This window comes from Myodes glareolus, chromosome 21 (genome assembly GCF_982192425.1).
Source record: "Myodes glareolus chromosome 21, mMyoGla1.1, whole genome shotgun sequence".
Classification (NCBI taxonomy): Eukaryota; Metazoa; Chordata; class Mammalia; order Rodentia; family Cricetidae; genus Myodes; species Myodes glareolus.
In genome coordinates, this window is record NC_142046.1 from 53,178,425 (window position 1) to 53,195,209 (window position 16,785).

General features: G+C 45.2%; 2 protein-coding genes across 4 annotated transcripts in view; one reads left to right on the forward strand and one right to left on the reverse strand.

Annotated features, from left to right (window-relative positions):
- Window positions 1-1,677: 1,677 nt before the first annotated feature.
- LOC146890403 (uncharacterized) lies at window positions 1,678-3,737 on the reverse strand. The gene is made up of 2 exons (XM_085680951.2): window positions 3,145-3,737; window positions 1,678-2,697 (listed from the first exon to the last, which is right to left on the reverse strand). Exons 1-2 carry the CDS (start codon window positions 3,707-3,709, stop codon window positions 2,678-2,680), a joined length of 585 nt encoding a protein of 194 aa, XP_085537077.1. The 5' UTR covers window positions 3,710-3,737; the 3' UTR covers window positions 1,678-2,677.
- Window positions 3,383-16,785, forward strand: part of Map3k20 (mitogen-activated protein kinase kinase kinase 20) — a 153,651-nt gene continuing 140,248 nt past the window's right edge. Inside the window, exons 1-2 of one of the 3 annotated variants that reach the window (XM_048426304.3) lie at window positions 3,383-3,496; window positions 15,210-15,402. In XM_048426304.3, the coding sequence (XP_048282261.1) occupies window positions 15,244-15,402 (159 nt within the window). In that variant the 5' untranslated portion in view covers window positions 3,383-3,496; window positions 15,210-15,243. Of the gene's footprint in view, window positions 3,497-12,738; window positions 12,763-14,802; window positions 15,061-15,209; window positions 15,403-16,785 lie in introns of those variants that run through there. The other 2 variants (XM_085680950.2, XM_048426305.3) reach the window with 2 other exon arrangements.

A 16,785-nucleotide genomic window follows, 5' to 3' on the forward strand; every position in this document is an offset into this window, starting at 1 on the left:
GGATCTGAAGATGGCCAGACTTGATGCTGGAGAGCTTCATAAGCGTGGCATTTCATTCCACATGTTCTAATGTCTAGCAAAGTACTTTCTTCCCCCATTTTAGGCAGCTAAGACATCGTCCCGAGACAGCATATGAGCAATTAACTCCCTCCTGCTTATGGAGCATCCTTAGACTCTGTAGTAGCAATCACAACTCTTTCAGGGGCTTGGCTAAGACTATTTTACTGTGTGGTTCCACAAGTGTAGAGTTCTCCAGAGGGCACATGTGTATGGTGTAATACATTAAATGCAGAATGAAAACCCATGTCTTCTACTTAAGCTAGGAATTAAGGAGATTTTCTAAAATGGGGGAAAAAAAGAGAGAAGCCTTTTCTGATTCTTGAAGAAGTCTTAGCAATGGTTACTTTTCATTTGGTTTTGGTTTTGGAGACAAGGTCTCACTCCGTAGCCTAGGCTGGCTGAACCTCACAACCGTCACCTTGCCTTAGCCGTCCAGATGCTGGGGTTACTGTTATGAACCACCACATCTGGCGGATCTTCATTAAAGTCTGTTATATAGGGGCCAAAAGATGGCCCAGCGCATCAAGGTGTTCACTACCAACCCCTGGTGGGAGGGAAGAAGCATCTCCAGCGAGCCGTCCTCTGCAGACAGCGATGCAGGCGTCATTTCCAACTCACCGCCTAGGACGCATGCTTTAACTTCCTAGGCGCTCACAGCTACCCCACAGCTGTGGCACTGGCCATTGGAGACAAGGTGGGTAACTCTGAGATATGATGCTGTGATCCAGACATCATAGTTTCTCAATCTTAGATGAAGGCCGAAGATGGCTGGAGAAAATGCCCCAGAATAGCCTGCGCTGCAGCTGGTGCCACTCCCAGGGGAGGGGGCCATAAGGATGGCTTCCTTCCTTTTAAGTCACCTGCTTGCTCTTCCTCTGATAGCTAGGGGCACTTCCAGGACTTCTATTAAAGGGGAGTTTAGGGGAAACAGTCTCATTGAATAAGGGGTTAGGTAATATTTTTGTTAAGGTATATTTAAAACACACGCACACTTAGAATGCATGCTGATTTTTGAGGGTGTTGGTGGTTATAAGAGTGTGCTAAGGACTTCCAAACCATATCACTGCTGAGATTACATCTATGTTTTGTGTGGAAGCCTTTGGAATGAAAGAATAACAAGGTTTGATCGAGTTTTGACCAGAACTGTTTTGCTATTGTCATTTACATTTGTAAATCTATATTCTGTCCTGTGAGGATTAACCAAAAAAAAAAAAATTAACTTGCCAAAAGATTTTTTTTAAAGTTTGAAACAGCTGAATAAGTGATAGGAATAAGCACAATAATAGATAATAACTATATCAGCTCTGGGATCTAAAGAGAGCAATATAGTCACAAGTAAACAGGCAGTTGGAAGAATCAAAGGTTGCAGCCATGGGGCTGGAGAGATGGCTTGGGGTGGGGGTAAGAGCACTGACCACTCTTGCAATGGGCCTTGGTTCAATTCCCAGTACCTACATGGGGGCTCACAAAAATCTGTAAGTCTAATTCCACTGAACCTGATACCCTCTTCTGACCGCTGTAGGCACCAGGCCCACATATGGTGTACATACACACATGCAAGGGAAATACTCATACGCACAAAATAAAAGTAATTCTTAAAAAGAGGTTGAGGCAGGCAGTTCATCACAGGACCTTTGTGCCTTTATTACAGTCATGGTCCTGCTCAATAGGATACAAGGTATGGCCTCAAGAAACTTGCGACATAATCGGGATGTCTGAGATGCTCCTGCGAGTATGGTTTCGAAACTATCTTGTAGAGTCTATTGTTCCTGTTGGTTGCCCTGCAGCCTAATTATAGAGGGAAAAGAGAATGAATGAAAAATGGATGCGGCAGAGGGATGATTAGGTTAAACTATGGAGGCTTACAAGCTACATGCTCCCAGTAATGCATGGCTGGCTGGCAGTCGAGCTGGAGCCTAACCCCTCATTCTGGTAAGGAAGAAACCAAGATCTGTCCGGTCAAGTGTCCCACCCAGCGGACCAGCAACGCCAGGTTCTCTGACTCCCATGCTAAAGTCACAATGCAATCTAGCACCTTTAATAAAGCTAAGGTGGGTGACCACGTCTCTTCATGCTCACGGTGCGCTGAAGAGCCAGCCCACCACCCATTTTTTTGAGTAGACGGGAGGCTTCTATAATCGTTTGATCACCTACCACAGATTTTTTTTTTTTTAGTGTGGCAGTTTTCTTCAGTCTTCTCAGTTACCAACATGTAATTTGTTAATCTAAAATCCTCAGTCTTTGTAATAGCAGACCAGGAGGGCTTTTAAAAATTAATAATTTATGTTTACCCACCCTTCCACATTCATACCCTAAACATACATGAACGGTTCCCAAAGTGTCTATTTCTCCTTTGGCCTCTCTTCTGATTTCCGTGTCTTGTTTCATCTCTACCTGTTCTTCCTCTCGCGGCTTCAAAACTCAGCAGGAAGCCAGTTTCCTCTCCACAGATTTCTATTTCTGTCACCGACACCATCATTCTTCCTGACACCCAGGTCTCAAATCCTGGCATCGTCACTTTCTTCTTTCCCCGTCGAATGGGTCCCCAGTTCCTGTGGCCTCTTTCTGAAACACGTCTCTCAATTCCAATTTCCTTTTTCATGTTGCACCCTCTAACTCAGGTCCTCGCGGTCCTATCTGTAAGCAGGAAGTGACAATATCTGCCATTAATCCTGTTTCCATCCCTAGGCAACTCTCTAAATCACACTAAAATGAAGGGGAAGTAAAGAACGTGGCTTAAAATTTTAGGGCTTGTAAGTCACGTGCTCCAATATAAAGCAATGCGCTAAAACACAAACACCCATTTCACTCCGCTTCCACTTTCCATAATTCTCCAAGTGTGTGCCTGACTAAACTCTTATTCAGAAAACGACTCTTCTGCTTTTGCAATCTCTTCTCTCTTTCCTCTCCAGTTCCATTCTCCCCAGCCATTTTTTTTTTTAATTTCCTAAAGTCCGGTGCCACTTTTTTTCTTCTTCCACACTTGCTATGGACTCTGTCACCTCAATGTGGAATCGCAGGGGCTTCACCTTAAAGTCACCAACCAGAGCAGCAGTCGGTGACTCCTCAAAATTCCCTAAGTACCTGTTGATGGTCCCAACTGAGGCACCTGCAACCCTGTCTCCATAGAAATCGACTTCCCTGTTGTCCCACTCCCAGACAGAGCATCAGGTCCCGCGGGGGCGTGCAGCACCTGGGGTCTGTGTGACCCCGAGCCTCGGTCTTTCTGCTGGGCGTCAGGCCGGGCGTGCCGGGAGGCTGGGGGGCTGGCGGTACCGCGCCCGTAGGTAGGTGGTGCTGTTGCAGCGACGTCGTCCTCATTGGCGCCGGGCGGAGAGGCGGAATGTTCAACTCCTGACTCCGGCGGAAGCGTGGGAGCAGCGCGGGCCGCCGTCCCCGACCCCCTGCCGCTGCTCGCACCCGGCCCGGGAGCCAGGTAAGGGTCACGGGGGACCGGGGAGGAGGGAGGGAGCACCACCCTGGAGGATCGCCGGGGCCCGGACCTGCGGGGACCAGGGCTGCGCGGGTGCGGGAGGCCGGGGCTCGGCGGGCGGCTGTCCTCGGCCAGTGCCCGGTGCCCTGCAGCCCTGCGCCGGGTGCCTTGGGACCCCGCGGTTCCCTGTCGCTGGGCCGAGTACGGCTTGGGCATGCCCGGGACAGTCCCGTGGAGCAGTCGGTGCCCGGAAGAGCCCGGCCTGGCACAGCTCAGGGCGCCTGCGGCGGCTGCCCTTCCCGAGTACCTTTCCCTTCCGTGGGAGCACACGCGGGTGTCGTGGGCTCGGGGACCCACACCCGGTTTGCTTGTGAGCACCCCCGGGCCGCAGCCATGCCTCGCCCCGCGCGTGACAGCTTTCCGAAAAACTTTAATTCTAAACTGCCCAGATGACATGAAACTGTCTGAAAAACAATGGCACGTCATTGTTGGGTTGCTCAAAATGTATGTTTCTCGTGTGCCTGGAGAGCCTGCAATAAGCACTGTTTATGGAGAACATAATTACTATTTTTGTTAGTTTCGTTAATAATGAAAGCACACCATTTGGTGGCCCGTTCCAGCGATTTCACAATAAGCAGCCTTCATTAATAATGCGTATGAGAACCGTCTTCCAGAATGGATTGAGGCTATCTGAGTTCAGGCTGTTGTTAAAGTGTCTTCCTGTTCTACCCCAGAAGTAGTTGTAGCGAATCTTCTGGCTTTCTTGACCGTAGATGAAGCCGACTGTCATGATCCAAACCTACCAAAGTGTTTAACGATAAAAATAAACAAATGATCCAAGACCAGACTTTTTTGTCGTAGGCCTGTTTCTACACTGACACTTCATTCCTTCTTCGATTTTTTTTTTTAAAAAAAGTGACGGCTGCATTTTAATTATGGTTTTGGTCATTTGTAGAGTCTTTGTTTTAGATTTCTGCTACAATAGTGAGAGATTTGGGAGATTGTAAATGAACATGAATTTAGCTTGTTTGGAGAGAGAATTAAGACAGAGGAAAATTGTTCTTTTGGAGCACTGTGTACTGTTTATTTTAACCTTTTACAATATAATTTCTACAAGTACCTTTTGGAGTTATTGTGAAGCGTGTTTGTGTGTTTTAAGCTTAAGAATGTGCAAGTCAAAAGTTTAAGTGGGAAACATTTTATTGTCCAGGGAAGCGAGTAGATGATTGATTCTTTAAAAGTATTTTTTGAGGGGGGGGGATGCATAAGAACACATTAAGAGAAGTAATAACCAAATATTAAGCGCACAGATTTAGATCTAAAAATGGATGGTCAAAGATCTTGGGAACTGAGGGACCTTCTCGCCAAATAAGGAAACTTGGCAAGCTGCACTGTGTATTTTAAGTTAGTGCAGAGTGAGTGCTATTGGCAATACATTGGCTCTGTGCCTATCTGGGCTCAGCAGTGAAACTGAGTCTGATAGGGCTGTAGAATTATCAACAGGAGTTATGAAGGGCGTGTAGTGAACAACTGAATCATCAGAGGATCCACTGGAGAAATTACAGGGACGTTTCGTGAAAGAGGTCAGACGAAGCTCACAGTGCGCCTAGCAAAACAGACAGTGGAGTTCAGAGCTTGACACATTCAGGGAAAAGTCACTGAGATCCTCTGTTATGCGGGGGTGGAGAGTGGGGGGGTGGGGGTGGGGATGGGGGGTGTTTGTGGTGATACAGTATTGTCAGAATAAGATAGCCTCTGTACCCTCAGATGTTGGGGATAAAAGTTGGGATCATTTGTTTTCCATCTTATTCTGCCCTGGACAGATTGACAAGGGGCGGGGACTGGTCTATCTAAACATAATAGCAACAACTGAGACACCTTCTGTCTTACCATGGGGAAGATTTAGGCTACTTCTTTTGTGCCTATTAACCTTGACCCACTACACATAAACAATCATAGTTACATCTGTATCCAAAGTTGTTACTTGTGAGGGCAGAGAGCCATGCATGCCGGATAGTCTGACTAATACTTCAGGGGGGCTTTTGTTGCTGACACCCCCTCCCCACAGAGAGACAGCTGAAGCATTGAGTAAAACAGGAGTTAAATAATCCCAGCCCACTAAAACACCGAGAGAACCGGGGGTGTGCTGGGGGGATGGGCACACATCTGATACTTTACTCATTGACACCATTGCTTGTAGAAAACTAAAGCCTCAAATACGTGAATGGTAAACCATCCAGTTATTAGGCTAACAAGAGACCGATCTGTTTTAAGAGGAAAATCAGGAGGCAGTAAATGATGGAGTAGAATATAGGGTGGAAGAAAAGGAGGTGACCCAGGGTGAATCCCAGTTCTGTCGTTTGTCAAGGAGGCTTGGCTGTGATACCTGCTTCCTGGGAGATGTCTATGAGACAGCATGTGGAAATGCCGGGGCTGGTCCCGGAAACTCCAGCTACCGTAACTGAGTGCAGAAAGGGCTTTCCCACGTTTCTCAAACTGGGGGATTGCTTCAGCTTTCCCAGGCAAGGCTTGTGCCTGTCAAATTTAAATGCATATGCTGAGATGGAGTCATCCTAGCCACTCCTCTTGTGTACAAGGGTTTCCAAAGCAACTCTATAATGCTGTGTGTTGGGAACACATAAATGAAGACTTTGGAAGTTAGGGAAACATGGGAAGGCTATGGCTGAGAAGCAGAGCTGAGATCTCTTGGAGCTGTTTGTAGGGCTCCTTTTGAGTACTTCCTCTCTCCAGGATCCATCAATCCTTTCTGGACCCATCTCTGGACTTCACATAGGAAACCCTAAAAGAGAAGGAACACGTTTATCTCTAGGTCATGGAGTACATACTTGCTTAAGCTTTTCTATCTGTGAAGGAGGAGTGTGTCCCTTTGAGAGTCTGCAGCCAATAAGCACCTCCAAAGTGGGCAAAGTGGGTTTGCTTTAAAAATCTTTCCTTTAACCCTAAAAATTCATGTGGGCTTTCCAGTCTTCTCTTACTCAACTAAGCAAAGCAATATAAACAGACACATTTACTCCTCCACATCTTAGAGTCAGATGGCTGCCTTCAGGCCAGAAAGTAGGACTCACTGACCTCCTCTGCAGTGTTGTGTGCTGCTTATGTGGGAATACGCAGGACAGGAAGATAGGGTTGGCCCTGCTAAGGTTTGTAGCTGCAGGCTGACGGAAGAGGTAATGTGACTCCATTTTGCTAGGGAAAGACTGGAATTAGTTCATCCATCCCAAGAGTCTATAGAGTCTGTGGTTCTCCTAATGGTACCAAGATGGAATGAGCTCTTTGCTTTGGGGATGGAAGAGAAGAGTTCGAGATGGCCATTGGAATGTGGACCTCTCCAGCTATGCGAGAAGAATTCCAAGAGTGTGGCCCCGGAACTTCTCTTTCCATCAATGATGTAGACTACGCATTTACTGTCAGATGAGCCTCCCAGTAAAGGAAGATGGTCTCTCAGGACCTCATACTAGTCTGGTTAGTCATCATGCTAGTGAAGCTGAAGCAGGCCTTAGAGACACACCCATTCTTGTCTCGCTGATGCAGGATCTCTTCTCCACGCCCCCGCCTCTTGCTGAACACTCAGGCATGCGTCACACACTACTAAGAGGCAGAATAGATTCTTGTGGGGCTATCCTAATCACCAGCAATTGTGCAACTTGTACCCACAGCTAATTTCTACCTCTCAGTCAGTAAAGTGTAATCCGGGTCTTGCTCTTGGCTAATTTGAATTTCCCGGTGTCTGTCTTATCTTTCATCCGCCTTCAGCTGACCTGGTTCTGACCTGCATTGATTGACCCTTGTTAGGAAGCATTCCTTCCAGGTACCCAGGCTGAGGTTGCACCTTATTTGTCAGAAGCCAGGCTGCTTGGGTGTTTCCTGATTGACAGGGACAGTTCTGGAGGAGAGAACTGTACAGCAGATCCCCAGGAAGAGTGGGAGGCTGGCTTAGGGAGTGGGCCTTACCCCCAGCAGAGCCGCACCCCGGGGGTACCTGGACCTTTGTCTAGGCAGCCCCAGAACTATGTCCTCTCCGTGTTCCCTGTCTTTACTCAGTAGCGGTCCCATCGCTTTTCCCACAAGAGCTGCTCCAGTAGCCCAGGACGTGGACGTACTTTCTCATTTATTTCATTTCTGCTAACAGCATTTCTGGCAAGGAAGTATGCCACGGAAGTTGGTTTTCATTTATTGGAATATTAATGGATGCATAAAAATGTTTCATTTAACTAGCTTGTTTTTACTTTAACCTTTGCTCCAACTGAAGAGTCACGTTACATATATGGCAAAGCACAGCTAGAGAGGGAGAGCGTCCGTTCTCAGTTAGACTCTGATTTAAAGCTGGGTTTCTCGTATACATGCCAGAAGGAGCCCTGTTTCCTGGGTCCAACCTATGTTATGTGAGGGGTTCCCTTCTGAAAGCAGTTTAGAAGAAAATAGCAAAGTAGGCACGCTTCTAGTCAGCGTTCCTAACAGACTTAGTTATCATTAATGATTTCCTTTTTTAAAGAAGGGCACAGAGGAGTCTATTCAGGAATTGTGTCTTTAAATCTCTGATCCTGACATTATGAAGAAATACATCAAACCAAAGACTTCCCTTTTCTTAGAAAGAAAAATATGCCCTTAAAAGAATACAGGGCAGCAATTCCAAACAGCATTTAAAGCACATTATGATATGTGGTTTTGATACATTTACTTACTGAACTGTGTGAAGCAACACATATCAGTTGGCTAGAGGTTGAGGGCTGCTTTTGCGAAATCACCTTTAAGTTTATTTTAAAAATGTATTTATTGTTTGTGTATGTGTATGTTTGGATGCACAAAATGTATGGAGGTCAGAGGACAGCTTGTGGGAGTGTCTTCTACCATGTGCGTTCCTAGGATCGAACTCGGGCTTGCTGGAAACTGCTCTTACCTATTAGGCCATCTTGCTGACCCCCCAAATCCTTTCTTCTTCTCTCCCTCCCCTCCTCCCTAGTGTGCATGTGGTATTTGCATGTGTATGTGTCCTGGTTGGTACAGGGCAATGGCATGCAGAGGCCAGAGGACGATGCTAGGTGTCTTCTATCTCTCCCCGTTTATTGTTTGAGCCAAGGACTCTCACTGAATCTGAAGCTTGCCGTTTTGGCTAGACTGGCTGGCTAGCAAGCTCCCAGAATCCCCACTGCCAGTGTTAGGAATTACAGGCCTGCATTGCCATGCATGACTTTCACCCAGATGCCAGGGGTTTGAACCCAGGTCCTTTTGTTGCATAGCAAACCATCTTATCCACTGAGCTATCTCTTCAGCCTGAGAAATCTCTTTAAAAGTTTATCTCGATCACGGTGACACAAATTAGTTTTTCTTCTTATTTGTGCCAGAAATAAATGCAGAACTGCTTTTGTGAAGAAAGAAAAAAAGAAAAGTTTAAGTTAGGGATGGAAAAAGAGGAAGTATATACATTAGAAAGAGCGGGTTCATATATATACAAAAGAGAAGAGTACAGAGAAATTCCAGACTTCATTTGTACAGTTAATTTTAAAGAATATTTTCATGATGATGTGGAGGTATTTGATGAAGCAGATCATAGTTTTCTTGAGTCGGGGGCCCACGTGATATGAGTAGATAAGATCAGAAGAAAGACGACAGAAAATGAGCTGTATTTGAATAAATGCGTTCTACAAACACTAGTATCTAAAAGTGCAAGGGAAAAAACTTTCTAGTAACTTAAATAGGATTCATCTCTATGAAAAAAAACAGTTTGAAAGAAAAAAATTATACGTATAGCTAGGCATCTTGGTACACATCTTTAATTTTGACACTAGGAAACTGAGGCAGGGGCATCACAAGCTCAAGGCCAGCCTGGACAGTATAGCAAGACCTTGTGTGGGAAATAACTAAATAATCCTTGCTAGTAAGATAGACTTTGCACAGTGACCCAACCTCCAAAGGGAGAGGAAACACTAGGGTGGGAAGAAGTTAAGACACATAAACACAACAGAAAAGCACTTAGAAATCCACGGGCCATTTGTCAACAGTTGGGCAGCAGAAGCGACTGGAATAAAATAGAACGCAGTTCTGTCCATGGGAGGGGGAAACATGACTGATTATGAAGGCTGAAAGAATGGGTGGCATCAAAGCTTAGACAACAGTTAGAGGGCCTCCGTTTCCGCCTGTTGTGTGTAGATTCCACACCTCCTCTGCTTCCCCAGGAAGAGTCTGGGGGAAGCCGCGGGAAGCCCACTTCGCAGAGCTGCAGTCCTTCACCTGACTGAGCTCAGGTAGCTTGTTCTGGGGTCTGCGGCTCGCTCTGGCTAACTGGGTCTTTGCTCTTGGCTGTGCTGCTTCTCTGTGCTTAGAAGTGATGCTTCTGTTTCCGGTGCCATCAGGATTATCAGATGGAGGTGATTTCAAAACCCCTATTTACGAGGTGTAGAAATGGCATCTTTGGAATAAACGTGACTGTTTCAAGAGAGGTGGAGACAGAATTCAACTCAGTCCCATCTGATTGTAAAACTTTGCTTCTCAATTGGTAGACATCCAAGTAGGCCCTTATTTTTATTTTAAATCTGTGACAGAAATAAAGTGACAGACAACTGACTTGAGATTGATACCAATTCGAAAAATCAAGAGGCAAATTAAAGACCCGTGAGCTAAGTCCTGACCTCAGCTCCCTCATTGAGAAGATGGGAAACTAAAAAATAAAATAATGTTCCGTTTAAGACTTTTCCACCTTGATATGGTTCTGCTTTTTTAATTAACTAAATGATACTATGTATGCTTTTATCTGTTTAGTTAATAATTGAAATTATTTTTGTATTTTTAATTTAGGGACATTTTTGAAATCACCAAGTTGTGGTTACTGCTCAAGTCAGCAGATGGCTGAATTTAACCACCTTGCTATTGTTTTCAAATTTGTGACCCCTTACTATGGTCTGATTTTCATGATGTTCCTATTCCGAGTCCACCTGCAGGGTTGTGGGATTGTCTGTATTATGTAAAAGCCAGTCTCTGATGGAGTGGGTTGAAAACATTGTGTTTCATCTGGTAGCCTTTGTAAACAAAGGGTATAGATGGCTCCCTGTCTAATAGATGGCTTTACTGGTCTAGACAGTAGAGATATTTCTGAGAAACTCGAGCATAATTTGATCAGGTCTTGGTGCATAATTTGATCAGTATCTTCCCAAGATGCTCTGGGTTTGGGTAGTGGCAACTCATATTTCATTCTTCTTGTAAATTGATCTTTTTTAAATAGTCATTTTAAATAGACTTAAAATGAAAGGGGAAGCAATATACATATGTAGCTTGAAATATATGCATACATACATACATACACGTACACACACATGTATGCACACATATGTACATATGGATACAGAGGTGGAGAGCTAAACCAAATTTTTTAACTGAGGGGTTTGATGCCTTGCTGAGCTCACTGGAGTTAAAACCTTCACTGAGACACTCTTAAAATTGTTAATCTCTTCAGAAATTAGAAGGGACTTAATTTTTTTACAATCTCAATAAAACATCCAAGTAATTGCATCGTCCATTCATGTAGAGCCAATTCCCAACAGTGGGGTATACGACAGTATGAGTAACTGACGTGGAAGAATGTACCTTGTTGCCTCTAGTCGGGGTGGCCACCGTAGCCAAGGGTCTTGGCCAGAGGGTTCAAGTTAGTTCTTGTTGATCACGTCCTTCTCTGTTTGGGAAAGGGTTTTTCCTCCCCTCTTCTGTCTCGACCCAAACTGAGAGGCACCCAGTACTGGAGGCCCCAGGTTCCCCAAGAAGCCTGTGGCAGCTTCTCAAACAGATTAGATTTAGCGGCCTCTGCGGCCGCTGTGAAAACGGCAGGTCTGAGTTTCCTGAGTTTGACTGAAATCTTTGCAGGTCCAGGAATTATAATGGGAAAATTATCTAAAAGCCATTAATTAATTGAACAGACAGGCTAGAGCAGAAAAGGTGTTGAACTGCGTGTCTGGTGCCGAAAACTCAGGATGGATAGAAATGAATTCTGGGTTTAGAAGGTTTATGTTCTGATGGGAATGTGATGGGAAAGATGGCTGTATAGAAAGAAAGCGATGTTTTATACGGGCTTCGGAGACAATGTGAGGGACAGGTTTGCTAGGTGGAGGTGGGCATTTGAAACAGCTGTGTTGTATGCACCTAGCATGCAGATGTGACCGAGGTCAGCACATAAGGGCTTCATGTGTGTATGAGGAATAAGACATGAAATACACGCGGCTCAAGTGGTAAAGAACATGGGACGGTTGAGACTCAAAGACCCGAGTTAAAGACTGGAAATGAGTGTCCTATCAGTGAGCGGGGGGGGGGGGGGGGGGGATAAACAAATCTTCTCCAAGGACAGCCTAATAAAAGGCGGAATTCTACAGATAAAAAATAATTCTAAAAGCTTTTAGGAAAAAAAATGTAAAAAGGTTTAGAAGCCAGAGTAGCGTCCACCTACCTGTTCATAGCTAAAAAGATGACTCAGGGGTTCAGAGCATGTGTTCTTTCCGGGGACTTGGGTTCCATTCCCAGCACCCTCGTGGAAGCTGACGACTGTCTGTAGCGAATCCCAGAGGATCTAATGCTTTCTTCTGAACACTGCAAGCACCAGGCATATACATGGTGCACATACATACATGCAAGCAAAACACTTATACACATATAATAAAGAGATAAGTCCTGGAGAAAAACAAAGAAATTCAGTGAGAGTGCTGGAGAGATGGCGCATTGATTAAGAGTCCTTGGTACTCTTGCAGAGGACCCGGGGTCAGTTCCTGGCACCCACCTGGTGGCTTACAACCATCTGTGTGCCCCCATTTCCGGGAGATCTGATGACCCCTTCAGTTTCTGTGCACCCAGACACACATGCATGCAAAATATTTGCACTCATAAAATGAATGGCTACGTTAATTTTAAAAAGTGTGAAAAAATAAAATATACTTTCACGACTCCATAAAGGATGATATCCTTCCTAGAGCAGCAGACAGGTTGCTAGTGGAGACTCAAAAACCCCATTCTGTGCCCTCTGCTCAGAGAGTCAATGAGAGACAAATGTCAAGGCGCAGAAGTAAACCAAGAAAGAGAAACTGAAGGTCCAAGGGCAAGGTTTTCCTTCAGAGGGTGAAGGAAGGTCTTTGAAGGGCACGGGAGACGGAATCCCAGTCACAGTCTGACCTGGGAAGCAGCCATTCCAGCCAGACTGAATCAAGATGAGGTGTTAAGAAAGAATGTCTCCATGAAAGCCAGCATCTCCCTTCCTCCAGGATAGCAGAGATTTGGTGGGTTCTTTCTCTCTTTCTTTCTTCCTTTCTTTCTTTCTTCCTTCCTTCCTTCCTTTCTTTCTTTCTTTCTTCCTTTCTTTCTTTCTTTCCTTCTTTTTCTTTATTGAGTGTTTTGCAGTCCTGGGAGAATTTGATGGGTTGGCTAAGTTTGTCAGTAGTACGAAAAGCTAAACAAACAATAGAGGAAAACACAGGGCAACTAGTAACTCCAGAAGAAACAAAAAGTCATCTAAGTAAGATATAATTGCCGCGTGGCGGTGCTGGGAATAATATTGACTTTGCCTCTACTACAAACTGTGAACATTGACTTAGCCAAATGTTGGGGTTGTGAACAGAGCGGTTAGAACAGCCTAACACCTGAGCGAATAGAGGCTGAGGGTGGTGTGTAAGAGCTGACTCCCTCGCAGGGAATTGTTAGTAACAAGATCTAAAATGGGAAACGCTAAGAGGCGACAGTGTTTAATCACATCCCCTAGAAATGTGATAAAGAAGAGCGAATCCTCAAAGGAGCCGGCATGAGTGACTTCCTCAGCAGTGAGCATTGAGTGGGGGACCGGGAGGCAGTGGGTTTGCATTGTCTGATAAGCTTTGCAGTCCTATTTAAATTCTTATGTCTGATGAAATTGATTATAAAAACATAGACCTGTCCTCTGCTGCCCCGGGGAGAGCTGGCATAGTGTTTGACATTTATTATAAAAGCTTTTTGCTTTGCACACACTATCTGCGTTGGTCGGGCATATTCTCCTACATTTTCTATAGACCTTCTTTTCTGCAGTTGACTATGGATTGTAGTGAGTCTGCATGAGATATCGCTAAATTAAATGTGCCAGTAGACTGTGCCTGCGTTTCCCACAGCCGTCCCCCGCCCTGTGTTTTTGTGCAGACTCCCTCTTCTAAACAGTGGAAGGCTCTAAACATTTGAGGATAAACAAATCGCTTCATTTTTCTTTCTTGTCTACTCCCTAACGTGGAGCAGACTTGGACTTCGCATAAGGAATCAGCGTTCTTCAGTGAGCTGATGCTCCTAAAATGGGATGGCTAAGCCAGCTGCACACTGAACTCTCTTAGCCGCCTGCACGCATCTCTCCGCAAAGCCCTGCGTTGTCCATGGAGACACTGGCTTTCTAGTGCTGCAGACTGCTTCCTTCTGCCTTTTATTTTGGAAGGAAAGAAATTCAGGCTTCATAGAAAATGGCCAGGGTAGTAAAAGGCCACGCAGCTTTCCGATTTGCCCTTAATTCTGTCATGTTTCTTTCTCCCTCTTACATGCCTGAGTTTCCCTTCCCTCGTGGGCTTTGGGGGATGGTGTCAGAATCCCCTGAAAGTAAGTTGCAGGCATCGTATTTCAGTATGTCTCAGTGTTTATAGATAGACGATAAATGCAGAGTGGCCTTAATTGCATTTTTATCATAGATGCCTTTATGTTCTTATATAGCTGTTTTCTTTTCATTTGTTAAAAGTCGTTCACTATGGTGACCGTTGGGAGCATAAGCCAGTTGTTTTATGGGTCCTCAAATATAGGTCCAACTTTTGCTCCGTGATTATAATATTCTGGTTTACAGTCCCAGGAAGGGCGCACAGGCAGATTCTTTTATCTACCGCATGCAGTTTTTTATGCCTGCTCAGAAGCTTACGCCATCATCTGTGTATCTAGGGTTTTGCTTTTCCTGATAATTTATGGTTTGGCACAGAGGATTAAGAATGGACACATACCTGGGGAAGAGTAAGAGCCCTTCAGCCACAGAGAATCTCACTGAAGTAGTCTCTGAGAGGGGTCATCTGTTCCTCTGGAAACAAGCATAATATTTTTTTTAACATGTTTGACAGTAGTCTTTGGGTGACTTTATATATTGTAGTCAGGGACAACGTCTCCGAAAATAGGTGTGCAGCCTAGTGAGACGCGTCTGGCAGCACTTGGCCACCTTTTCTTTCACTCCTCGGTGAAATCTTGTTTGGAGTCTAAATACTGAATGCGTGTTTACTTTGCAGCGTTTTTTGGCTGTGCTGGCGCTAGGATGCGCACCGGCTTAGGCTGGGTACGTTTCCTGTGAAGTAAGGGCAACACGGAGAGACGGCATGCCACGCATGCCAGACGAGCTATGCTAGCTTACTGTTGAAAGAAAGCATGGTTTCTGTGTGTCAGGCCTTCCTGGTAGGAGACCTGGTGACACAGAAGCCTTTAGGCAGAGCTCCTCGGGATGTGTAGGAAGCGCTGTGACAGGTTTTGTGGCGGAGGAATCTGAGCCGTGCCCAAGCCTGGACAAGCCGTTGTTGAATTTTGCGCCGACTGCCAGGGTGAGCGCTTTCATTTCGATGTGTTCGTCTCGCTTTTCTTTCTGAAGTCATCCTGCTCTTTCTGGAAGTTTCGCAGGACTCGGTATAAATATCAGCAGCAGGACTCCGACTTATTTGTGACCCAGCGTGTCTCTCCTTTCTCTCTCCAGATCGTGTGGACGATTACTACTCTGTCATTATGAGATGTCGTCTCTCGGCGCCTCCTTTGTGCAAATTAAGTTTGATGACTTGCAGTTTTTCGAAAACTGCGGTGGAGGAAGTTTTGGGAGTGTTTATCGAGCCAAATGGATATCACAGGACAAGGAGGTGGCTGTAAAGAAGTTACTCAAAATAGAGAAAGAGGTAAGATCTTCTGCTACCAGAGGCGTCGCAGCAGCTCATAGGCCTCGGGGGTCACGGAGCTGCAAGGGATCTGGCAGGTCCTTTGGGGCTGCTCCATGAGGCTCTTTCCCAATTTCCATTTTGGGAACCCCATAAATAGAAAATATTGCAGTGTGTGCTTTAGGGTTGAGTTCTACTAGGGGTCATTTGAAGCTAGAGGATTTCATTCCATGGTATAAAAGAGCCCCGTGCTCTCTGTGTTGGCTGGCCTACAGAAACTGGCGCGTTTGAACGGTTCACTTCCCCAGGGCAGCCAAGAGGGGGCAGCACAGAGTAACAGGTACCATTTGCTTGCTTACTAGTTTCACCCCTCGCGTTGGTGGGGGGGGGAGGTGGTCCCTAGTTGTTGTCTTAAAAAAAATATAAGAGTATTATTTTTCTACTGAATTAAGCAATACTGGCTTCTTAGGTTTCACTTCTACTGGCTCACAGTGGTGAGTCTTTGTGAAGTAAAGAATTAGGTGCTTGGCGGAGTTGCCTTTCCTTGTAAAATTAGAATATAGTCTTGTCTTTTAGAGTCTGGAACTTGTGTTCGATATGGGTGAGCCCTGAACTCTTGGAGTCTTCACCTTTCATAGGGATGTGGCGGGCACACACCACCGCCACTGCATTCAGTTTGGTACCATAGGAATAAAATAACTTGTAAAGCCGACCCATAGGTGTTAAGCATGGTAGATTTCTCTTTAAAGTACTTTTGAAATTTTTTTTAATATCTATTTATTATGTATACAATATTTTGTCTGTGTGTCTGTCTGCAGGCCAGAGGAGGGCATCAGATATCAGTTCAGATGGTTGTGAGCCACCATGTGGTTGCTGGGAATTGAACTCAGGACCTTTGGAAGAGCAGGCAATGCTCTTAGCCTCTGAGCCATCTCTCCAGCCCCACTTTTGAAAATTTTAAATGTCCTTTTAACTGATCCTAAGAACACACAAAAAATTGAACGTCTATGAGCCAGCCATGTTAATGTTTCAGCACATGTATGGATTGTATGTTGAAGTCATTATATCCATTGCCTTGTTTAACGTTTCTTCTTTAGTGTAAACATTCAAATGTCTTTCCTTTGGCTTTTTGAGATACACAGTGTATTGCTATTATTTGTAGTTGCCCTGCTGGTAGCTTCTAAGATTTACCCTTTGGTGCTTATTTTGGTCATTTTTTTAATGTGCAATTTCCACTCAGTATTATTCTTTTCAAGCGAACTTTTCCATGAATATGCTTTCCTAGTGTTGTCATTGACTGCCACCAGTGAACCATTGTGACTGATTGGCGAGGCCAGTCCAGTGTTAGTGTCGCAGGTTCCCCCAGCAGTGGCTGGAGCTCCTCAGTCCTCTCGCTTTCCCAGT